Raw genomic sequence first — 26,740 nt, forward strand, 5'->3', positions numbered from 1 at the left:
TAATTTGAGAATTAAATACATGTATTATACAGAAGGTATATTTTATAATGGTAAATTATACACTGATAAATTACTTAAAATAATTATATTTAGTTGAATATAATTATTTAATATATTATAATAATATAATAATAATTATAATAATAATTATAAGATCAAAAATACATTCCATTGAACTCATGTCTGTTAGATGATTCAACATAGCTTGCAAGAGAAATGACAGCTATTTTGGTGGGCAGATGGGGAAGATAGACAGATTTAACTGCTACCAGAGTTAATGAAATTCTCAAATTTACAATTGATTCTGAAATAATTATCAGACATCTAAAACTAACAGGAAATAAAAGTAAAGGTAATTGGGTTTTCAAAAAGTGTGATTTTTTTTCATAGTCTTAAATACCTAATATTGAATATGTTTTGTTCAATATACTTGCTCATGTATGAAACATGTTAAATGCCTTCTGAACTTAACTGATAAAAATGCAACTAGAAATTCCAGAAAAATCAAATACTACAGTTGATTTATTCTTAGGAAAGCCCTCTCAAAATCTGTTAACAGAATTTGAAACTGACACTTCAATATCAAAATTAAAACTTTGGAATTTTGTGTTTAGTTCTGCTTCTGTATTTTTATTTCTTCCCATTCTCTTTCTTCCTTTGTGTTCATTTAAATACACTATTATCTACCCCATCAATATTGTTTTACCTTTTGTTGGTACTGGGGTTTGAACTTAAGGCCTTGCTGCTCTTGCTAAGCGAGTGCTCCACCACTCTTCCAGCCCCTTTTTGTTTTAGTTTTTTTCAGGCAGAGTCTTGGACTTTTTTGCTCAAGCTGGCCTCAGACTGCTGATCTTCCTATCTATATCTTCTGCAAAGCTGAGATTATAGGTGTGCCCCAGCAGACCCAACTTTTTTGTTTTCAGGGAGTCTCTTATTAACTTTTGCCTAGGCTAGCTTTATACTGTGATTCTCCTGATCTCTGCCTCACTTCTGCAGTAGCTGGAATCACAGGTAACAACCATGGCACCTAGACATTTTTACTCTGATAAGATGCTAGTAAAATAACATGCACTGTCTTTTTACCATAAATTTTTAGAAATCTACAAAGTTTAAAAGTATGCCCATAATTTTACTTTTGTGGGATATTACAATTTGTCATGGTCGGGGACCGTTTATATGAACAGGGATTTTTCTTTGATTTTCTGATTCAGAATCAGTTCGTACTAAAATGCTCCACTTGGTGATAAAAATAAGCATTTTACATATTTCTCTTTAATGACTAAGTAATTAGGGAAACAAACTTTATATCTTCATTTAAAATATTACAAAAGTACCTAGCAGTGTCTCAAGTTAATATCGACTAAAATAAATTAATAAATTTATTACTTAATAATAAATTTAAAAATAAATAATAAATCTTAGTGTTTGTTAGGCGACATTTAAATCTACTCTGAATTAAATTGTGGCTAACCTGGTCCATTATTATAGGTCAGTTTTTAGTTGATTTAAATTTTGAAGTAATTATTTTAAGGCACAGAATCTTAACTTTCTATGAATACCTAAAAACTCTTTATACCTTTTTTTATCTGTCATTATCTATCTATCCAGTCTTTTTAATCTATGTATTGCATCCTGGATTCTTTTTAATTTGTATCAACAACTTTGGTACCAATTACACTCGCCCTCATATTTCACATTCAGTTCACATTGATACTATTATTAAATAATATGTTTCCTCAGAGTAATTTTAATATAGCACACTCTACTATTTATGATGCCAAGTTAAAATTCTACAGCAGTAGCTACTGAAGTAAAAAGTGAAGTTATTACTTCAAATCATAATCCTTAACGTGGAAGCAAAGTTGCCTTTCCATTTTACACTATAATGTTCTGAATTTGACTCACTTCCTATAGACTATATTCTTCAAATATGATAGTCTTACTGTGCACTTTCTCATCTCCACTTGTTATGCAAATTCTGTATGTTTCAACAGGCATCTTCCATCTGAAAGTTCCTGAGTCTTCTCCTATTGGCTCGGCTATTGGAAGAATAAGAGCTGTGGATCCTGATTTTGGACAAAATGCAGAAATTGAGTACAATATTGTTCCAGGAGATGGGGGAAATTTGTTTGACATCATCACAGATGAGGATACACAAGAAGGAATCATCAAACTGAAAAAGGTACTTAGACTTTTTTTTAGATGGTGGCCTACCTAATAATAACAAAAGAACAGAAATGGAAAATGACTTTTCCTTAAGTAGCCATATTGAAAATAACACTGGTAACTATGAAATATTCGCTCTCACAGGCAGTTACTTTGTGATTCTATTTTATATTGAACAACCAGGGCTGTCAGTTTGATTACATAACTTTAAACATTCTTAGCAGAGTTTAATTATAAATATATTTTCTTGCTCTAAATGTGGGCAAAATACTAATTTCAAAATACCATCCAAGAATAAACATTTATTCTACCAGACTTGATGTTGACCAAATTTTGACTTTCCTAAGAATATAAATACCTAATTCAGCACATTATTGGTAGTAATTGAGATCATACTGGAGGAATGTGATTGAGGGTCACTTTAATAATCAGAGGAGTGGAGGAAATAAGACAGGGGGATAGAGGGCTTCAGAGAGTTATTAGAGGCAAAGCAAAAATAAAACGCGACACAAAGAAGGAACAGAGAGACAGAGAGAGAGAGAGAGAGAGAGAGAGAGAGAGACTGTGATACAATGATGTTTAGCTGTTTAGAAATGGTAAACTGAGTAGCATGGAAGGGGATGTCAAAAAGAAAAGCTAACTTTGTTGGACTGTTAGAATTCATTCCCTTAGAAAGAAATTATTCTCTTTGGTCTATATATTTTCATTTTTTATTGGGTAATGGCATTAGGAGCATATAAATGCAAGTAAGAGAAATATTGATTATATTTGAGGTATTTAGAATGTTTCCATACTAAAGAAAATTATATTAATTTTGAATAATGAAGTTCAGCCAGAAAAATGGACCTCACTTAATTCAGTATTTTCATCCCTTTTGCAAAGTACACTCTATTAAACCCAGGCTGCATCATCTATCATGCAGTTTTACTAATTGTGATCATTTTATTATTCATATTTAAGTGATAAATGATTCTTTTTATAAATGATGAATTTTCTTTTACGTTTGATGTATTTCCAGGTAATGAAAATGTTAGGTATTGACATAAGAAAATGAAGTCAGTAATTTGAAGTGATTCCATTCCAGTATGACAAACACAATTAGTGCTGGTTTTAATGTGCTTTACAGCTGAAATGAAAGCCTCTGAGAGAGCTCTGTCTATAATCTCCATATGGCATATCTGCAAGCAAGACTATATTGTCTTGTGACTAATGAGAATTAATAGGGAATTTGACCAGTAATTCCTACCATATAGCTTTTTTTGGCTTTGTAAAAGTTAGTGTGTATTAATTGTATAAAGTAAGGGGTTTCATTATGACATTTCATACATGTTTAAAATATACTTTGATCATATTATTTGTGATTATTTTAAACCAGGAGAATACTTTTGAGTTCTGTCCCATTAATCAGGCCATTTTCCCATAATTGCTCAGGAACTCTGAATTCATTAAGAAATAATATAAATGATAATGAAAAAAATCTTTAAAAGCATATTTATATAATTATTAATCTTATTTTTATTACAACAAATGCATATAAACTGTGCTTGCAATAGAAATTTAATTAATTCACACTATCATACTGAGTAAAATTATGCATTCATGCTGAAATTGAAAAGTATACTTAGAGAAATGTATCAAATTTTTATAAGCTTTCTTACTTTATTGCTTATTATTTACTTTGTTTTTCTCTTTTCCTTTGGGAACAGATTTATGAAAAGTCTTACCACTTAAACTTTTTAACTAAAAGTGTTCCAAAAAAAGAACTTTAAATGTTTCTTCAAGCATCAGTGCAAATAAAACAAATATAAATTTTCCTAAGAATATGAAAAATCACCGGACACAAGGAGCTCATGCCAATCAGGCTGACATGGGGAGGATAGTGGTTTGAGGCCAGTGTGGGTAAATAGTTGGCAAGCCCTCATCTCCAAAATAACCATAGCAAATTGGACTGGGGTGTGGCTCAAGTGGTAGAGCACCTACTTTTCAGCTGTAAAGCCCTGAGTTCAAGTCCCAGTCCCAACAAAAACTAAAAAACAATATGAAAAAAATTATACAAAATACTTTACATCAACAGATCATAATACGTAAGCGTGAAATCATGTATAAAGTATTATTGGGATACAAAAGAGTTAGTACCACATACATGTATTCGTATATATTTATGTATCTATTAAAAGCATATATTTATTTTAAATATATTTACATATAATTTCTATGTCAATAAGTAATCAATACTTTACTGTCAATCTGGAGAAATGTCTTTGATTCTTATTTACTTTTAACAAGTTTGAACAGGAAGTTGTGCTAACTATAGTTCTTTATCTCATCATGTCAAAATAAATTAATCTTTGAAAATAATGATTCACTTATGTAAATTTTCACTCAGTGAAAACTCATCTTAAGCTTTTTGTCTATGAAAATTTAATAAGGTGATTCATGTTTATTTTGTTTAATTTTTGATAATTTTTCATGTTTTATAATGGACAAAGATTGAGGTTTATAAAATTATGAGTAACCTTAACTATTAAAAATGATTTAGATAATGTAGATAGTCAATCTGGAAAGTATGTCTCTAAATTTTAAAAAGCTTCCTCCTCTGGTGGGTGAATAATTATTTATCTTCATGGCATGGGCAGTCTTGAAGGTCAGGCCAAGATTCTGAATTTGATCAGAATATGTTAAGCTATGGTGAGTTTAGATATAAGTCACATCTAGTGTCAACTTTCTCTGGATGCTTTGAGGACAGCGATTACTAGAAAATAATGATAGAAATAGGTCAGTGAAGAAAACATAAAAATAATTCACAAAATTGATTAGATGTGGATCATGATGCTTATACAAAAGGAGCCTTTGAGAATTGGTGAGATTCTAGTTAAATTTTGAGGAACAATCAAAGCATAATTTCATAACTATTCTGGTCACCAATAAACCACACTAAGCATTTGAGTACTTACAGAGTCTAATAGAATACATGGATTTTTAAATAATATGCTTTCATTTCTAAATAATAATTCACCAGAGGCAATCTCTACCTTTTATTTCATTGAAAAGAAAATTACCAGGCGCCTGTGGCTCACATCTGTAATCCTAGCGACTCTGGACGTAGCGATCAGACTTATCATAGTTCAAAGCCTGCCAGACAAATAGTTCTTGAGAACCCATCTTGATAAAACCATCACAGAAAAGGGCTGGTGGAGTGCCTCAAGGTATAGGCCTTGAGTTCAAGCCCCAGTACTGAAAAAAAAAACAAATTATCAACAGTGAACTACATCTGAAATCTAAAAAAAAATTGGTTTTTATAAAAAAATTAAAAATTGTTTAGATATCTATGTTTATCATATATTGTGTATCATATATCCATTGCATACATTGTATTCTGTGGAATATGTGTATTTCTTAATTGAAATGGCACTATGATTTTATATAAAGGCAAAATATCCAGATAGATAAAGTCCATTAAAATTTCAAAAATATTTTAAAAACTTCAGTTCTTTAATACAAAATCTTTTTTGGATCAAGACAGTATAATAATACTATGAAAATATATATATTCAGTAAATTCTCAGAATCTATTTTGCACTTACTGACATTATGAGCCCTTGATGAATAATTTGTTTCAAAATAAACCTGAATGTAAACATCAACAGTAGCATTTGGGTTCCATAATGTACTTAAAATTAGTTTTGAAAGTTCCCCCTTCAATTGCTCAGCATAGAATTACAATGCAAGGATTTTGATTCAAGCCAAATTCATACAGGAATCATATATTTAATTATAATAAATACATTTAGAAAGTAAATGAAGTCTACATATGTATAAGTAGCACTTTTTAAATAAGCAGTCATTTTGATTTTTTGGCTAAAAGATTGTAAGCTCCAGGAAAGGAAGAAAGCATGATTTCAGAGTTTTTCTTTTCTAAATTCACTTAAACATTAAAATGCTCATGTTCTGTAACACTTATTTTCATTATTGTTTTGTCTTTAAAATCTTGTATTTGCTTCCCATGTACTATACGCCGTCTCTCTTTTTTCATCTGTGGACTGAGGATACAGGTGGGTAAGAATGGTGTTCATGTTCATGTGAGCTGTGGATAATGAAGAAAGACATTTTCATTTGTTTTATTTTTTAACCTCAACTTTGTTTCATTCTATGAAGCAGAATGTCATTTCACTGTGTCACTTTAAATTCACAGTAACATTATGAAGCTTTATAAGTCTCTCCAAGGCACAACATATTGGTAAGAACAAACACAAAATAAAACTACTCTTTCTTTACCTTCACATCATATTCCCCTTAACAAAGAATACAAAACTGAAATCTGTGGTATGTTGTTTAGCAATGTAGCAATAGAAAGACTAACAAAGCCAGAGGAAATTTCTTAAATGTCCAATCTCAAGAAGAGGTCTAAATTTATGATGAGAAAATAAGATATTTTAAATTTTAAAAAAGTGTTCTTAATGAAAAGATAAATGAAATATATTTTAGTCAATAATTATTTGCCATTGGATAAATGAAAATAAAAGGAATATTTATTCAATATAGCTACAAATATAAGGTTCCATGAGTCAAAATCTTCCAAGGATTGAAAATACAAATATATTTACAGAAATACTTTTGTTTTCATTTTATTGGTTTACCAATTTGAGTAATTAAAATGATAGAGTAAATATTTAAGTTAATCAAAAGGAGAAATTAATATCATATATACTTCCTCAAACAGTTCTGTACCATTTCAATAAAAATGTCTGTTAGAATCTAACAAATAATGATACATTTGTTTGAAATGAAGAATAGCAAAGTTATTAGTTATTATGAAATATGTTAAACAGTCAAAACTTTAAAAATCTTGACATTTTGATGTTAACTGTCATATTATGTCATTTCAAATCAACATAAATTAAATCTAAAACAACATGATCTTAAACATAAATAAAATCAATTACTCTTCATACGAATCTTTCCATAAACAGGCTAAGGTCTTAACTTACTCTTTTGGGCATTTTATTCTATATGTAACCATTATTTAGTAAAACTCACAAAACACTTTTTTCCTGTAATCTTATGACTAGCTTCATTCTGAATCACATAATTTGATAACATCACCCTCATGTGGTGAATTTTTGAATAACTTTTAGGAACAAGAAAATAATTGCAATATTTTATGTACACAAACATACACCATTATTTATTAAGTTTAACTCACTCCTCTTTTAGGAACTCTGACATGCCTAAGTTCAAAGAAAAATAAGTAGTGTTTTGGTATCTGTAAATATGTTCCCAGTTCTCTCAATATTTATTTTCACCTTGTTTTTTAAAAAAAAATTTTTGAGGATATAGTCCTTACACTGGGGGGGGATTCACAGTGACAATTTGGATGATAATTATATTGTACATTATGTACATTGCCCCCATCATCTCTCCCACTCAACCCTCTCCACACTCCACTTGAAGCAATTACAAGAGGTTTCGTAGTTCTGTTTCATATAGGTATATGAAGTCCATCTGCCATATACTGTCACTTTAATCTCCTTCCTTCACCCTTGCACCTCCCACTAGTACACCCCCACACTGTACCTACTTTATAGTGCTGTTTTTCATAATTAATATTTAAGTTGATATTCAAAAGGGTGTTTCAATGTATGCCAACTGTGAGTGTGCTTTACTTTTGGTTCATTTAACCCCTTCCATTACTCTCCCTTACCTCTTTACGCCCCACCTCCCATATTTCAACAGCTTTCAATACACATCCTTATATCCTCTACCTTCATATCTTATGTTATGTGATATTACTGATGTTCCATTATTCTCTTTTGCTTTCTCTCTTTCCCTGAGTTCCATAGAGCAGCTCCACTGTTACAAACATGTTCTACATCTGAGTTTGTATATGATCATGACTGTTTTTGTGTATACATTTATCTTTGGATCTATCTTCCACACATGAGAGAAAATGTGGATTTTGTGTTTCTGATCCTGGTTTACTACGCTTAACATTATGCCCTCCAATTGCGTCCATTTACCTTCAAACCACATAATTCCTTATGGCTAAGTAATATACCATTGTGTACATATACAACAATTTCTTGATCCATTCATCAGTAGTAGGTCACCTGGGTTGTTTCCAAAGCTTGGCTATTGTGAATAGTGCTGTAATGAACTTCAGCGTACAGGTGTCTCTACTGTATCCTGTCTTAAATTCCTTTAGGTAGATGCCCAGGAGTGGTATCACTGGATCATATGGCAGTTCTATCTCTAGTTTTTTGTGGAATCTCCATACTGCTTTCCATAGTGGTTGTACTAATTTGCATTTCCACCAGCAGTGAACAAGCGTTCCTGTTTTGCCACATCCTCGCCAGCATTTGTTGTTATTTACCTTTGATTATGACCATTCTAATTGTAGTAAGATGAAATCTAAGAGTTATTTTGATTTACATCTCTTTTATAACCAAGGAAGTTAAATACTTCTTCATGTATTTACTGACCATTTGAACCTCTTCCTTTGAGAGTTGCCTGTTTAATGTGCCCATTTCTTCATCAGGGTATTGATTCTTTGGGGGCTGAGTTTTTTGAGTTCCCTGTAAATTCTGGATATTAGTGCCATATTGGATGGGTAGCTGTCAAAGATTTTCTCCCATTCTGTGGACTGTCTCTTGATTATAGTGACTGTTTCCTTTGCTGTGCAGAAGCTCTTTAGTTGGATGCAGTCCCTTTTGTTCATTGTTTCTCTTAGATTTTGAGCCTTTTGAGTTCTATTTAGGAAGGCATTCCCTATATATACTTACCTGTTCCAGTGTATATTCTACTGCTTCCTGGAGTTGTTTCAAACTTTCAGGCCTTATTTTAAGGTCTTCCATCCAGTTTGAGTTGATTTTGGTACAGGGTGAAAGACAAGAATCTAGTTTCACTCTTCTATATGTGGATATCCAATTTTCCCAGCAGCATTTGTTAAGGAGGCTGACTTTTCTCCATTGTGTGTTGGGCTCCTTTGTCGAAGATCAATTGGCTATAGATGTGTGGTTTATATCTGGATCTTCTGTTCTAAACACCTTACCTAAATTTTCTAGGAGTCTCAACTTTAGAATAATCCCAAATTGATATAAACAATGCAGATTTTTTTCTGTCATTTTATAGTTTTCTTACTTCTTGTTCCATAATTCTTTCAAATTCATAATATATACGTTCGTTTCCTTTTCTGCTCCCAAGAGAACTGTGTCTACTCATATTTTCTCCTTTCCAGTTTCTTAAACCAAAAGTCTAGGAAAATTCTCAGGCTGTTTCCATTCCTATAAGACCATCCTCTACTAAGTAGGACATGAACATTTCCACTTGAGTTCTCCTGAACCTGGTTACAACTTTGCTTTCTCTTCCTCTATGTCAGCTTACAATGCTCTTTGTTACAGTTTTACATCAATGTAAATGGCTTTTCTCCCAGCCTCACTTTTATTTTTTGATTATGATATATTCTTTACAGGAGGGGATTCATAGTGACAATTCTGATTAGGTTTATATTGTACATTAGTTACATCTCCTCCCTCATCTCTTCTCCCATCACCCTCCTCACCCCACTTAAGACAATTTCAAGAGGTTTCTTTTTTATATTTCATATAGGTGTATGAAGTCCATCAAGCATATACCCAAACTTAATCTCCTTCATTCACCCTCCTTGCTCCCCCTAATACCCTCCCACACACTGTACCTATTTTACAGTCCTGTTTTTCATGATTGGTAATCAAGTTGATGTCCAAAGGGGTTTATCCATATATCCCCACTGTGGGTAAACTTTACTTTGTTTCATTCAGGCCCCTCCATTACTCTCCCTAACTCCTTTACTCCCAACCATTTTCAACAGCTTTAAATAAACGTCTTATTTTCTTTACCTTCACAGATGTTGTATTTTATAATTTTATTGAAGCTCTATCATTCTCTTTTTCTTTCCTTTCTTTTCCTTTCCCCATGCTCCATAGAGTAGTCCAGCCTCACTCTTACCGTCCTTCAACATATCTCTTAGTGCATAAGTAAAAGGAAGAAAACATTTGATATTTTTTTCTGCTTCCCATTGTTAGTAATGAAACAACAGATGGCATAATTTCTGTTACCATCTTACACACACACACACACACACACACAAACACATATACACACACAACTACATTTCATTTCACCTATACCAAATTCATTGTAATATGTCCATTAAGTCATTGAGCTAATTCACGTTTGGCACAGAAGATCCTGCCCCATGTGAATGTCTTCATTAATTCTTTACTTTTATTCAATATTTCTCTTTTCTCTCTGTAAAGGCTTTCTCAAGCCCTGCAGTCAAAGATACTCTTACTTTCTTCTTCAAATGTCACCATTGCCATCAAAAGCTTAAATGATATTTGTGGAACTTGTATTTAAAACATATTTGATTCTTCCTGTTGTATTTTAAACCCCCTCAAAATTCATTATCTATGTTTTTGTCACCATAATCAAAGAAAATTGTTGAATTATAAAGAGTCTTTAAGGATTTTGTTGGCTAAAAGTACATCTTATGTCTGTTTACTGTTTTCACTTGCAATGAATTGATTTTCTTCTTAACTGTATGTAATGTAAGGTTCAATATATTTTGAAAAGTATTCAGAAACTAGTATTTTACTAATTCCACAATTTTGAAATCTGAAGCTCAGAGTAGAAAATAATCTCTTTCAAAGTCACACAGCTTGCTCTACATTATAATATAAATTTGGAAAGCTTTACTTTCAATTATTGTGAAGAGTGATAGATATAAGAAAAAGATTTCTGCACTATGGGAGAGTGAAAATTTAAACTGCATATGTATAGGACATATATTTTTCTTAAGCAATTATAATTTTTGATGAACTATGTTGTCATTTTTAGAGAAATAATCACTGAAAATCGGTAACAAGAAGTAATGGATGCTCTTGCATTTTTGATATGCAACTGGCTTTGTTCTAAAAGGACTGGTCACTAAATTGCAGGCATTGAAATAATGCCTATAATTTTTAAGTTGATTTGTTAAAATTTTATGTTTCACAAAAATATAGAATGTAGTAATAACTTTCCACAGAAAGAGTAAATGGATTGTTTATAAATAGTTCTATTATAATATTTAGATATATTTAGAATACATATTTCTTCATTTATGTATTTTATTTTGCCTGGTAATTTCATTTTAATTATAAGCTTCTATTTCTGAAAATTTTTATTACAAATGCTCTTAACACTAAGTTTTGAAAATATCCGCATTCATTTTATTTTTCCCTTTGTTACAGAGACATTCTCACTATTGAATAATATCTATTGTATATCAAATAATGTTGGGGGCTGTGAATGTAGCAGTACAGGGGCAAAAATATTAATGATATGTGTTTAGACTTAAATTCTTTCCTCGGTTATGGTAAGATATTCACAAACTGTCCCACATCTTCTCCCAAACAAGAATTGAAAAACTATGTTATGGAAAAGTTGATTTTCCTTCCAAATAATACTTGTTCTGAACATACGGTCTTTATTGTTCATTCTGGTATAATAAACCTACTTCAATGAACTTATTCCTAGTGTCTTTTCATTCTGGTTAAGTTTGATATAAGTCTGATTTTCCACTGTATGTGCAGTCCGTTTCAAATAAACTTAAATCCTTCAATCATTTGTATTCATTAACAGTTTTCCTTTCTGTTGACCATTAAGACATAGTAGACATTGGATAAAGAAGAATCTCATTTTAAATAATTTAAAATTTTTCTGTGAGTGATAGTGTTACTGTATTGGTAAAAATGATACATGATCATCATAAAAACTGAAGCAATAGAACAGCAAAGTATAAAGATGGCCAAAAATATCAGTACTGTAAGTAGATTATTCAGAGATGTTCAGAATGAATTAAGGTGTGCACTGGGGCTCTGATGTGATCTGAGTCTTGGAGTCTCTTTTCAAGCTTAGTGGTTACCAGTATAATTTACTTTTTTGTGGTTTTATGATGGAATTGCCTACTTTTGTATATGATAGTTATGGTTTCATTATAAACTTTCACATGTAGTTATACCGTGTACAATGTACTTCAGACATCATCTCTCCCCCACTCTCCTTTTTCCCTCTTCCACCTCCCATTGGTTCTCCCCCAAAATTGTTCTCCATTATTTCTTTTTATTCTTTATTTTTATTCCTTAGCTCTCTCTCCCTCTCTCTCCCTCTCTCTCTCTCTCTATATATATATCTATATATCTATCTCTCTATATATCTATATATCTATATATATATAAATATATATACATATCATATGTATATGAGGAAAAGCATGTTTTGCTTAACACAATACTCTCTAATTCCCTCCGTTTTCTGAAAATATACTTTCATTCTTCCTTTTGAGCATTTTATTATCACACATTACTTGTACAGGGACATTTCATTGTGACATTTTCACTAGACTTACAATGTACCTTGATTAGATTCACCCCTCCCTCATCCTTCCTTGTTTCCTTTTCCTCTATTCTTAAAATAATTTCAATGGCTTTCATGGTTTTATTTTCAAACAAGTATATAAAGTACATGGACCATATTCACCTTCCTTCACTTTCTCCAATCACCCTCCCCCCTCACTAGTATTCACCCCTGAACAGAACCTATTTCATATTCCTGTCTATCAGTTTTTAAGTGTGTATTGATTGCTCAGAGTTTTCACCATGGTATGTCACTCATGAACATGCTGTACTTTTGTCAGATTAACCCCTCTATTGCTCTCTATTACCCTACCCATCCCGTACCCCCTGTCAATCAACAGCTCTCAGGGCATTGTTATATCTATTCTGTTATTATTCACTCTCTATCCTCCATTCCTCTCCTGCTTCCCCCAGTTTTCCTCAAACAATCCCTCTATAACAAACATGTTTAATTTGTGTATATCTGTGTATGATAATCCAGCTATTTATGTATATATTTATTTTTTCTTTCTAGTTTCCACATATGAGATAAAACATGTGACCTTTATCTCTGAACCTGACTTACAATTTCACACATTTACATAATTTAATTCTTCTTCATAATTGAACTATCCCCCATTGTGTATATGAACTACATTTACTTTGTCCACTCACCAGTTGCAAGACATCTGGGCTGATAGGTTGGCTGTTGCAAATAGTGCTACAAGAAACATGGGTGTGCACATGTCTCTATTATATCCTGAACTAACTGTCCTTTATGCATATACCCAAGAGTAGTTACTCTGGTTCATATGCTAGTTCCATTTTTAGTTTTTGAGGAACCTCCATGTTGCTTTCCATAGTGATTTCATAAATTTACATTCAAAATAATAGTGTACAAGGATTTCTTTTTCCCTACATCCTCACTAGCATCTGTGGTTGGTTGTGTTCTTGATGACAGCCATTCTGACTGGAGGGAGGTGAAATTTTAGGGTAGTTTTGATTTGCGTTTCCTTTATGGCCAGGGATGTTGAGCATTTGTTCATAAACTTATTAGCAATTTATATTTTTTCTTTTGAGAAATTTCTGTTTAGTTCATGTATCCATTTATTAGTCAGGTTGTGGATTATTTGGGAGTTTAGATTTTAGAGCTCCCTATACATTCTGGTTATTAATCTCTTGTTTTATGTATAACTGGCAAAGACTTTATCTCATTCTGTAGGCTGCCTCTTCAGTGTAGGGACTGGAGCAGTGTAGATTTTATCTGGGTCTTCTATTATGTTCCATTTGTCTTTGTGTCTGCTGTTAGGCCAGTACATGCTATTTTTATTGCAATGACTCTGTAGCATAATCTGAAGTTAGGTATTGTGCTACCTCCAAAAGTACTCCTTTTGCTCATGATTGCTTTGATTATTTGATGCCATTTTCACGATTTTGATTCTGGCAATCTCAAGAGCCTGGGGGATCTTGCTATCTTCTGTTGACTTCTTCCATTTCCTTTTTCAGAGATATAAAATTCAACATAAAGGTCTTTCAATTCCCTATTTAAATTTGTTCCTAGGTATTTTATTCTTTTGAAGCTCTTGTGCATAAGGTTGCTTTCCTGAGTTCTTTCACATTCTGTTCATTGTTGGTATACAGAAAAGCTATATGGAAAACCTTGTCTCATTCCTGTCATTAGTGGAAATGGTTTCAGTTTTTCCACATTCAGTATGATGTTGGGAACGGAGGCTTGTCCCATATGCCTTCATTCTGTTGAAGTACCATTCCTTCTATTGTTAATTTTTTTAGAGCTTTCCTCATAAAGGTGTAGTGAATTTTGTCAAAGCCATTTTTGCATCAATTGAGATGATCATGTGAATTTTGTCCTTGATTCTGCTTATATGCTGTATATGTGTTCATTGATTTGTATTTATTGAAACATCGTTGCAACCCTGCAATGGAATCAACTTGATCATGTTGTATGATCTCTTGTGTTTTGCTGAATTTGGTTTGCAGGTAATTTATTGACAACTTTTGTTTCTATGTTTATTAAAAAACTACTCAATAATTCTCTTTTGTTGTATCCTTTTCCAGTTTTGGAATGAGTGAAATAATGTCTTCATAGAATGAGTGTCCATTTCATTAAAATGTTTGAGTATGGTAGTAGTTGTTCTTTAAAGGTGTGGTAAAATTCAGTAATATATCCATAGGATCCTGGGTTTTTCTTTGTTGAGAGATTTATTATTATTACTTCAAACTCATGGTTCAATTTTGGTTGATCAAACGCATTTAAAAATTTGTCCATTTCTCTTATATTTTCTAGTATATTTGAATATATATTTTTGAAGTGTTCTTTAATGATCCTCTGGATTTCATTGACACTTGTTGTGATAGCCCCTTTATTATCCCTAGTTTTATTAATTTTGGTCTTTTCCCTCCAAAACAGATTGGCTAAAGTTTGTCAGTCATATTTTTGTTTTCAAAGAACTGATTTTATATTTCTTTGATTCTTTGTAGAGATTTTGGAGTCTGTATTTCATTAATTTTGGTTTTAATTTTTATATTTTTTCTCTCTGCTAGTTTTGGATTTAATTTCTTCTTTTCTTAGTTGCTTGATGTGCAACATTAGGTCATTTATTTAAGATATCTCTATTTTTTTTATATATATGTGCTCATAGCTCTAAACTTTCCCTGTAGCAATGCTTTTACTAAATCCCATAGGTTTTCATAGGCTACATTTTCATTTTTCTTGGAATCTAGGAACTAGTTGTTTACCCCATATTTCTTCAATGACTCACTGGCCATTCAACTATATGTTGTTTAGTCTCCATGTGTTTGAATATTTTCTGCTGTTTTTTTGTTAGATTTATTCCACTGTGGCCAGAAAGTTATCATTACTTCCTTACTTAGTTAAAACTTAATTTATATTCTAAAATATGATCTAGTATGGAGAAAGCTCTGTAGTCTGCTGAGAGGAATATTGTGCTGTTTCTGGATGAAATACTCTGTACTATTTCTAGGTGCCATTTCATTGTAGGTTTCTTTGTTGATTTTTTTCTGGATAACTTATCTATTGGTGTTAATAGGGTACTGAAGTATCCCGCTATCTGTACTTTCCAGTAGTGTTTATTTTATGAAGTCAGGTATTGGGCAATCTTTTTCTACCCTTTCACTTAAGCCAATGTTTGTTTTTGTAAGCAAGATGAATTTCTTATAGACAACAAATTGTTGGGTCTTGGTTTTTAATCCAGTTTGCCAATCTATGTTTTTTTGTGGAATTGAGACAACTTATATTCAGTTTGAATATTGAAAGATATGTGTTCATTCATGATATTTTGTTGTTTTTTTTAAATATTTGTCTTACTGTTTTATTCTTTCCTGTTCTTCATTTGTTTTTCTACACATCTGATGAAATTTATTTATCCCCATATTTCCTAGCTTGGTTTACCTTCATCTTCTCTGTGTAGGATTCCTTCAAATTCCTGCAGTGTTGGTTTAGTAGTCATAAATTGCTTTTGTTTCTGCTTACCATAAGAAACTTTCATTTCTCCTTCAATTGTGAACAATAGCCTTGCTGAGTAGTGTAATCTAGGTTTGAAGTTATTTTCATTGAGTTTGAAACACCTCATTTCACACCTTCCATCATTTTAAGATTTCATTTGAGAACTTTGTTATTATTTTGATGGTTTTACAATCAGAGTTGACTTGGAGCTTCTCCCGTCATGTTTCAATATTCTTCCATTGTTCTCTGTACTTAATGTTTTAACTAAAATATGCTGTGGAGGGATCATGTTCTGATCATGACTGCTTGGAATCCAAGAGACCTTCTGTATCTGGATGAGCTTGTCTTTCTCAAGATTTGGGAAGTTTTCTGCTATTATATTTTAGAGTATGATTCCTATGCCTTTACCTTCACCTGTTCTCCTTCAGTGCACATGATTTACAGATTTGACATTTGAATTGACTCACAGTGTTCTTGCATATTTTATTTATATTTCTTCATATACATATATGTTTTTCTATTATATATACTTGTCTTTAAGCACTAAAATTCTCTTTTGCACTTGATTCAGTCTCCTGGAAAGGATTTTAAATGAAGTTGTTATTTGACTTAAGGATCTTTTCATTTCCAGAGCATAAATACATTTCTTATGCTTTCTATACCTTTATTGAAATTTCTTTTCGCGTGTTACATTGTCTTCCTTATATTATTTATCTACTTACTTGTATCCTATTTGACTTCACTCATCTTCTTTTTATCCTGTTTGAATCCATTTCATTTTTTTTGCATTCTTGTTGAATTCATTTAGCTGCTTATTCATATTCTACTTTTATTGACGTGTTATTACATATCTTTATTCATTTCATTAATTGCTCTTTGTTATATGATTGTTGAGCTTTTGAGGAGTCATATTCACCTGCCATTTCATGTTTCTTATGCCTAGTTTTTGAGATTTACACATCTGTATTAAATTAATTGATTGGGGCTTTTAAATAAAACTTGTTTGTCTAGAAGTAAAAAGTTATGATCTCCTGGGGTTCTATTGAGGAAGTCCTTGCCTATACCTATTGCATCCAGAGTATTCCCTGCTCTTTTCTGTACTAGCTTTAGAGTTTTGGATCTGATATTAAGGTCCTTGATTCACTTTGAGTCAATACTAGTACAGGATGATAGACATGGATCTAGTTTCAGTTTTCTGCAGGTAGGTAACCACTTTTCCCAGCAACATTTGTTGAAGAGGCTATGTATTTTCCATCATGTTTTTGGCACCTTTGTCAAAAATAAGGTGGGCTAGCTGTGTGGATTCATATCTGGGTCCTCTATTCTGTTGCACTGCTCTTCATATCTGTTTTTATGTCAGTTCCATGCTATTTTTATTGCTATTGTTTTGTAAGAGAAAGGATAGGCAAATGGGACTACATGAGATTAAAAAGCTTCAGCACAACAAAAAAATAGGTCTCTAACCTGAAGAAATCATGCATAGAGTAGGAGAAAATATTTGTTAGCTGTACATCAGATTAAGTACTGATAACCAGAATATACAAGGAGCTCAAAAAACTAAACTCCCCCAAATCAATGAACCAATAAAGAAATGGGCAACTGAACTAAAGAAAACTTTTTCAAAAGAAGAAAACCAAATGGCCACAAAACACATGAAAAAAATGCTCACCATCTCTGGCTATAAAAAAATACAAATCAAAACCACACTAAGATTCCACCTCACCTCTATTAGAATAGCTATTGTCAAAAACACCACCAACAACAAATGCTAGTGAGGATATGGGGAAAAAGGAACCCTCATACCCTGCTGGTTGGAATGCAAGCTAGTACAACCACTCTGGAAAACAATATGGAGGCTTCTTAAAAAAACTAAACATAGAGTTGCCATATGATTGAGCAATCCCACTCCTAGGGATATACCCAAAGGAATGTGACTCCGGTTACTCCAGAGGCAGCTGCACACCCTTGTTTATTGCAGCCCTATTCACATTAGCAAAGTTGTGGAAACAACCAAGATGCCCCTCTACTGACAAATGGTTTAAGAAAATGTGGTATTTATACATAATGGAATTTTACTCAGCCATGAAGAATGAAATATTGTCATTTGCAAGTAAATGGATGGAACTAGAGAATATCATCTTAAGTGAAGTTAGCCAGGCTCAGAAAGCCAAAAATTGTATGTTCTCCCTCATATGAAGACTTTAGACCTAAAACAAATGCAGTAATATTATTGGACATGGTTCACCTGCTAAGGGGAGAACTAATAGAGGAAGAATAGGGAAAGTAGGAAACCCAAAACTTGAAAGAGTTTGATCTGCCCACTGTAGAGGAGCTAATATAGTAAACTTAAACTGACAAGAGGCCACTATGGGATAGTGACCCGGAAGTAGTGAAGAGGCCTGGTAGAGATTAATCAATTCAGGTTGTAACATAACATTTGCATGGAAGCAATGCTAGGAATCTCTCTGTGTATTGATACTTATCTCAAACTAGCAAAAATGCTATGTCTTTCTTATTATTGCTTATGTATTCTCTTCAACAAAATTGAAGAGGGCAGAACAGGTTCTTTCTGGAAGCAAGGGGGTGGGGGCAGGGGGGAAAAATGGCCCAAACAATGTATGCACTCATGAATAAATGAATAAATTAAAAATAAAAACCTATGCATGGGGGAAGAGATAAGGAGGAGGGAAGATTGGGAGAAATGGAGAAATGGAGTGAAGAGTAAGGACTATAGAGAAACAAACTCTAGTGTGTAGAGATACAATTCAACTATCAATTGTTCTGGAGAAATTTGCTTTTGTCAGGGATTGTAAGTGGATAGAAAGTTTGAAAGTAGAAGAAGGCTATAGAATAAATCACCAATTAGATGGTTTGTAAACAAGAGATAGGAAAAGTGAAGAAAAAATTAAAAAAAAGGAACATTTGAAAATGTAAGAAGGAAAATTTAAGAATATAGAAAGGATAAGGAAATTAAATCTTTTTTAAGACAATATTTCTTCCTTGTTAAGGAGAACAGTGAATGTCTTCTGTACTTTACAAATACACAGATTCTCTCCTGGTTGCTCTCCTCTAATTTCTGGTTCTTGAGTTTTTGTCTAAAGTTCTTCTGTTGAGTGCCTCAGAACCCTAGATTGTCCAGATGATACTTCAGGGGAAGTGAGTGTGGGAGAGGTCTATGTATTAGGGCAGTTTCTAGAGTGAGGTGGGAAATATCTAGGCTTGTGAAGTAGTCATTGAGGTCAGTGATTAGTTTTCCAAATATAGCTAGTGTGTTAGAAAGCACTTTACAGCTTTCAGAGTGTGTTTTTCCCTATTCAGGGAACTCAATAGCTATTCTGGTTTGTCCACAACAAGCTTTTTTCACATTTTCCACCTCTGCCTCCATCCAGTTCAATGTTTCATTTGGGTAGTGAGAAGTGGATAGCTCCTGTTACTAGTGTATATGAACATGCTTCTCTGTTAAGCAGTATGTCAAGTGCTATAGCTACCTGGTCAGTTCACTTTGGCTCCTTCCTTGTCTAGATGATGAGCTTGTCTGGATGATGAGCTCTAGCTAGCTAGCCTTTGGGCTTCCTATCTCTCTTTGGATAGAGACACTGGGCTAAGTGGGTTTAGCCCATCACTGCTGGGCTGAATTGGGAGCCTTCAACCAGTTTGTCCAGCCAATATTTTTCTCAGGCAATCAGATTCAGCCCATTTAGCTAAAAAATTTCTTGGGGTTTGGGTGAATTTGTTGCTTCATTAGCTGAGAATATGTTTTGTGCAGTAGCTGGATGAAATACTCTAGTTGTCTGCTAAATCCATTTCATCTATAGTGTCAATCTGAAGTTCCTTAGTTGATATTTTTGTTAAGCTATTGGTGAGAGTAGAGTATTGAAGTCTCTCACTGTTATTGTGCTAAAGTCTATCTGTGCTGTTGAGTAGTATTTTATTGTTGCTGTTGCTTTTCAATGAAAGTTGGTACATTGACATTTGATTTATATGTGTCAAGAATTATGACTCTTTCTTGATGTATTGTTCACTTTATTAATGTGAAGTGATTTTCATTGTCTCTTCTGTCTAGTTTTGGTCTGAAGTCTTCTTTATCAGACATGATTCCTGTCAGTGAGATGCATCTTTTGCAACTGACTCAGCATTCTGTGCTTTTGGATTGAGGATGAGGTCATTAATATTCTGTGTTAATATTGAAAGTTACATAGTAATTCATCTCATTTTGTTGTTTTTTTCTCATGTTCACTATTCCTTATTGAATAGGTTGTTTATTCTCTCTTGTACTTTTTTTTCTGGCTGTGTTTACAGTCTTCAAATTTGTGTAGGCTTCCTCTAAGTATTTTCTGCAGAACTAATTTGTGGTCATAAACTCCTTTAATCAGTTTTAAATAGGTTTCATTATTCTCTTTTGATACATGAAAATATCTCAATCATAATTGACCCTGCCAACACCCTCTTTGACTTCTCCTTTCCAGTGGTTCCCCTCCTTAAATTGTCTCCATTTTACCTTCAAGTCATTCTCTTATTGCAGGGCATTAATTGTAAAGTCATAGTAATTTCCCCCAAAACATTAAAGGTGTCAGTCACATAGGTGGGTAAAGTCAAGAGATAGCTGTTGATTTTCTGTGTTCTATCTGGGCTGTCCCATTTTCTCAAGTGTAGGGTGAGGGTCAGGAAGAAGTAAGTTCACCTAGGATGTTACTGTGGCATTTCCCTTAATTTTTCTCCAGTTCTTGATCACTGCTTGATATAAGTTCTCACGTGCAAAAAATCTGTATGTACAAAAAGTTCTTTCATCTCTGTATATATATCCCTCTGACCACCAAATCTTTGCCTACTGTGATAAGTCAGTAGATCTTAAAAGGCATAGACTGTGCAGTCTTCAAAACAACAAAAAAAAAAAGAAGAAGATTATGAATTCTCCTCTCGTATCTTGTTGGAAATGTGAGAAAGTAGAGGGAGAAATGGGGAATAATTGACACTAATGCTTACATTTTAAGATAAGAGTTGATTCTAGCCTAAAAAGAGAATAAATATGGATCAGGGAAGGTCAGCTGACTTTCTGTGCAAAAGAACATTTAAGCTAATATAACCAGAGTAATCTTATTTAAAGATCATTTCCATAGAAAAAATATATTGCTTAAAACCTTTAGTGCAATTAGAGTTTTAAAGAACAGAAAAAAAATTTATGTGGTCTTTAATTTAAATTACCTAATTCAGTTTTCCATCTCATATATTATTCTGTCTCAGATATCTACTAAGTAATTTGGGTAATTTTTTGATTCTTCAAATGCATTCACTAGACAAAATGCCAATATTCTATATTATGCTTATGTAAAGAAACAGCAGACTGGTGTCTCTTTACGTCTTTCTGTTTTCTCAAGATATACATCCAGCTTTGCCACCACAAACTATTTATATAATTAAAAAATATTTTAATGAATTTAGAGTGGAATGGCTTCATTTATTAGTGGTTTCTTCCTTTTTCCAAATTAAATTTACTTTATTAAATAAATTACTCAGAAATAAGGTCAATTTATACTCAACATGTTGACCCTTCAAAAACTTTAAAGTGTGTTTTATCTTGCTTTGATCTTCTTTAGTCCAAAGTAAATGTTCTCAGTAATAGTAATGATTTCTTCTTTTTGCCTTGAATAATATTCTACCACCTTCTTCTGGCAATTTTTTTTCCTTGAGTCTGATTCCTTTACCAAAGCACAGGAATAAAACTATAGGGGTCAAAATTATTTGGAATTGCATCTTCTTTTTTTCTGGATACTACATTTCAATTCGTGAGACCAATGACCATATTACAAACTATGGCATATTATGCCAGTCATTCTTTACTTTTATTGTTTTTAAGAGAAATTAAAATTTCTGATAGGAAAGAGATGGCAATTGCAGGAAACCAATGTACATGTTAGTAATTATGAGATTAAGTACATAGAAATAAAGTTTAAAAATTATGCAAATAGTAGATAAAAACATTAAATATTAATGAATTAGATAAAATGAAACAAAGGGATTAAAGGGAAAATAAATTTAAAAGTCCTCTTAAGAAACATACTGGGAAAGAGACTTGATTTTATTTCTGAGAGTGATTACTTTTTACTGTAGTAAATTCCATGGAATTGTGAGTTTTTGAGAACTACAGAGTGATCTTTTGTTGTTTTCTTTGCCTTATCTCAGAGGAAGTATATAAACAGCAGTTATATCTGTAAAAGAGAAAAATAAACCTCTTTTTGTTTCCTCATGAGAACCAAGGAAAGGAACAGATGTTAACTCAGCAATTAGCAAATCATTGGAATATCTCTACAGGGACTCACTATAGAGAAGAGAAACTTTAAAAGGTTCCACTGTGACAATGTTAAATCTATATAGGCTTAGCTTTTCTTTGTGAGAAATCAAAGTCATTGACCTAAAACTTGTCACTTAAAACAAGCACCACAGCAAAACCATATTTCTGGAATCTAATATTTTCAGTTATGGGATGGCAAAACTGTTTAGCATGGTGTGAATATAAGGAATGGCAAGCTAAAACTAAGCATGATTAACTATGTGGAAAATGACTTCCTCTGTTACGTTTTGGAGCCTTCTTTAATTAATTATACATGTTTAAAGTTATCATCTGGCAATGCATTATAGAACATACCAATTTTAGGTTGAGTTCTGGGATTTCCCTCCCACTGTAAAAAGACCCCAAACAAAACCCCTCTTTTCGTAATTGCTACAGTGCATATTGTTCAATCCTGGCACAGATCTTTTCTAGTAAAAAGACCTAGACAATCAAAGGTACTTAACAGAAAGATGTATTAATGTCAAAATAAGAAAAACATATTCTTGACAAATTTCCATATTTTGTAACACCTAATTTGTAGCTGAATCTAAAGAGCCTCTTTGATTATCCATCTTTTGGATCTATTTTGTAATAATTACTTCCTTCCACTAGATGTCAGAATTGGATAGGAGCAGAGTAATGTTCTCCAAAACCAGTTTTCACATTGCTCATAGAACAAGCTCATGTACATTACATAATTTAATATATTCTGCAGATCAACTTTTCAAGTTACCAGAAACTTCTACATGTGGGTCATTATTTCTTTAAAATGTTTACTTTTTACTTCCCTTATCTGCTAATTATAAAACAAAAAGAATATTGGAAAGCTGTGTAATTAATTGGTAGCAACTTGCAAATTGTTTTGAAGCAATGTTCACCGTTTCTGCAGCATTCAATATAAAAGTCCCTCCTCATTTTGATTTGTCCTTGCTACAGCCTTTAGATTTTGAAACAAAGAAGGCATATACATTTAAAGTAGAGGCCTCCAACCTTCATCTTGACCACCGGTTTCACTCCGTGGGCCCCTTTAAAGATACAGCTACGGTGAAGATCAGTGTGCTGGATGTGGACGAGCCTCCGGTTTTCAGCAAGCCACTGTACACCATGGAGGTTTATGAGGACACTCCAGTCGGAACCATCATCGGTGCTGTCACTGCACAGGACATGGACGTGGGCAGTAGTGCTGTTAGGTGAGAAAAATAAGCATTTTGTTTTATGGGTATCAGAAAAACAAAAGCAAAATGAACAAAAAACTGACAATGCTGCAAGATAATTAGACTATCATATATGATACCAGAAATGCAATCTCTTCACATAAGTATAAGAATAGAAGAAACAACACAGATTTTAATGAATCAATAAATACTAGTCATTGTAACAGAGTTTACCAATGGTAGAAGGTTAGACATATCACTCAAGCTAATAAAGCTTAATTTTTCATCTACAGAAGGATTAAATAAAACCTCAAAGAATGATTCTCAAGATTAGTGATATTAAAACACTTTTAAAAGTGCTTAAATATAATAGACATTAATAAATTTATAATTGTGACCTCTGCCCTCCTACCCAAAGTTAGTGTTTGAATTGAGATGGTTTACCAATCCAGTTTGAAAGCAACTTTTTTCCCTTTAAGAATTGCATATTGCTGTGTTTGAGATGGGGTGAATGGGAGTATAGTCAATTGGTCAGCCATTAGGATAAAATGATGTAAGAAATCGCTCCAAATGCAAACTCAAGGAGCTGTTTCTTATTGACACCTCCTCCTCAGTCTCTCTTTGTCTCTGTTCCATAATCCCATAAATTCTATTAGCACTACTGAAGAATGATAAAAATTCCCTTTTCCTCACTCATACATTGATTTTTGTCATAAGTTTGAGATTTTTTCTCACTTATTTTGTTACATGCTTCCTGATACATGCCTACAACTTTTAGGAAAATATAAAAAAGAGAAACGTGAGATTCCTTCTGAGTCTTCATCCCTAAAAGATTGAATATGAGTATGTTAGAGTGAAATTAAGGAAATATTAAGTAGCCATTTTTCTTGTGTGTGATGGACAAGCACTCTACTACTCACTGACAACTCAGGCACTGAAATAGGATTTTAAAAGAGAAATACACTATTAATATAGAAAGAAGTGGATATATATCCTAAGATTTCACGCCATGTGGTAAGTAATGACAACAAACAGATCTGTGGTACACTCAGCATAGTGTTAAACTTTAACACTCGAGAAGAAGAATCCTTCTCTGACTCAGAGCTCTGACTTCTAAGCCCACTGGGGCAACCATTCTGCCTTCTGGACTCACTGGCATGATACATCACTCACACCACTGGTAAGGCACTACCCATCCTGTGCTTTCTGTCTTGGCCCCATCCATGTGAAGAGATGGCAACTGAAGGGCTCCATTGGGCAGCCTAACCCCCATGGCTCTCCTGTGTATTGGTCTCAAACTTTGAAATCATTGTGGAAGTGGTCATGGCTCCAGCTCCTAATGATGTTGAATTACTTTGGTGTCCTTCTTCACTTGAAGAGTAGTGCATGTTCTCAGCTTAATGGTTCTATGATCTGGTCCTGTGGGTTTAATGACTCTGACAGTCTTCCTTCATTTTTCTGATCTCTGTTTTCTCTTGTCCCAGAGGGCAGTTTTCCCGCCCTTGTAAAATTTTACAGCTGGCTTTTTGTTGACACAGTGGAAGAAGTCCTTGGTTCATACCCATGCAAATCTCCTTATCAAAATGATCAAACTGCCAACTCTAAACATGTTGTCTTTTGTGCACATGTTTCTCATTTTTAAATGTTAACTGGATGAGATTCTTCCAAGTTTAAAGATTCTGATTCCCTTTTGCTTAACAATTTACATCTTTAATTAATTTATGGCCTCTGTTGCAAGTAGTCAGAGGAACCAAATTACGTCTTAAATATTTTTCTTAGAAATCTCAGATAAATATCTAGTTCCATCCTTTGAAATGTGTACCTTCTGTGAAACACTAGAACATGAAAACTATTCACAAAAGTTTTTTGCTACTTAATCAAAAAGATTCTCGTTCCCTCAGCTTCCAATAATGTTTTCTTCATTTCTCTCTGAAACCTCATCAGAATGGTCTTTACCCTCTGTGTTCTGCTAACATTCCTTTCACAAGTTACATATTCTCTAAGAAGACAGAACCTTTACCTCCAATTCTCCTATTTTTGTTCCACGCCTTAACAGAATCACCCTGAATATCCATAATTTATACAAATTCAAAATTCTTTCAGCTTCTGCTCACTACACAGTGTAACAAACATCACGGTTAAGGCAGCACGCCTACTGCCTGGTACAGGTTTCTTTCATGAAGGCTGCTGTATCAAACTATAGTGAGTGCTTAGCAACATTTATATCACTCAGTTATGGGTGATTTGCAGGCCTTGATCAAGATGACAGCACTTCCAGTGTCTGACAAGTGTCTTTTTTTTTATTTAGGAAATGAGTCTCTTCTCTTTGAATTAAAAAATGGCAGAAAGAGGAGAGTGTCCTTTCACAAGCACACTTACCCCATCCATGAGGACCTACCCTCATCATCTAGTTACTTCCCAAAGCCACCTCCAATGTCATCACCTTGAGCTTTAGGATTTCAACATATGAATTTTGGAAAGATACATTCAGTCTTTAACAAATACTTTTTCTTCTTGAAGTCTGACTCTAATAAGGAGATAAGGTCATATACAAAGAAGCATATATTTCTTATGAAAAGGAAGAAAGATGACAATTACTGAGTCCTATACATTTCAGGCAAATGCTGACCAGTTTACTCACTGGAGTCAGGCTGCTTTTTCTTCTTGTCAATATTACACCATGATTCACTTCTAGCTAATCTCTCTCTTTAAATATATATATATATATATATATATATATATATATGTGTGTGTGTGTGTGCATGTGTGTGTACATACATTATACATGAGCAGTGTCTGATGAATCATTCACAAGAGTCTGTTACATCAGTCATTGTCAAATATTAACATGCTCTCATTCATTACTCTTTTTCCTGAAGTCCCCACACATGCTGGTGATCATTATGAAAGTGGGAAACACCCAGTGAATAGATTGATAGGATTTTTTAAATGGACAAGAACAGTCATTGAAAAAAGTTTAAAGGTCATAACAAGCACAATAAATACTGATCGCAACTCCCTTCAGTTCAATAAATGAACATTTAGGTACATAGTGGAATCCACATTTGCAGAAAACAATTGATGTTTAATTGTGGCACATTGTATCCGGAAGGCTGATAAAAGCATGACAATGCCAAAATATTAACAGAAATTGTGCTTTTAGTCCAATAATGCAGATTTTTTATGTCTGTAAGTA

At 33.1% G+C, this 26,740-nt stretch overlaps 1 protein-coding gene across 5 annotated transcripts in view; it reads left to right on the forward strand.

Moving 5' to 3' along the window:
* The window catches only part of Cdh12 (cadherin 12), a 1,151,540-nt gene that overhangs the window by 1,064,497 nt on the left and 60,303 nt on the right, over positions 1-26,740 (forward strand). For all 5 annotated transcript variants that reach the window (XM_074077695.1, XM_074077693.1, XM_074077696.1 and 2 more), the window contains 2 exons: positions 1,995-2,182; positions 23,327-23,580. In XM_074077695.1, the coding sequence (XP_073933796.1) occupies positions 1,995-2,182; positions 23,327-23,580 (442 nt within the window). The remainder of the gene's footprint in view (positions 1-1,994; positions 2,183-23,326; positions 23,581-26,740) is intronic.

The sequence above is a fragment of the Castor canadensis genome, chromosome 6 (assembly GCF_047511655.1).
Source record: "Castor canadensis chromosome 6, mCasCan1.hap1v2, whole genome shotgun sequence".
Lineage (NCBI taxonomy): Eukaryota > Metazoa > Chordata > Mammalia > Rodentia > Castoridae > Castor > Castor canadensis.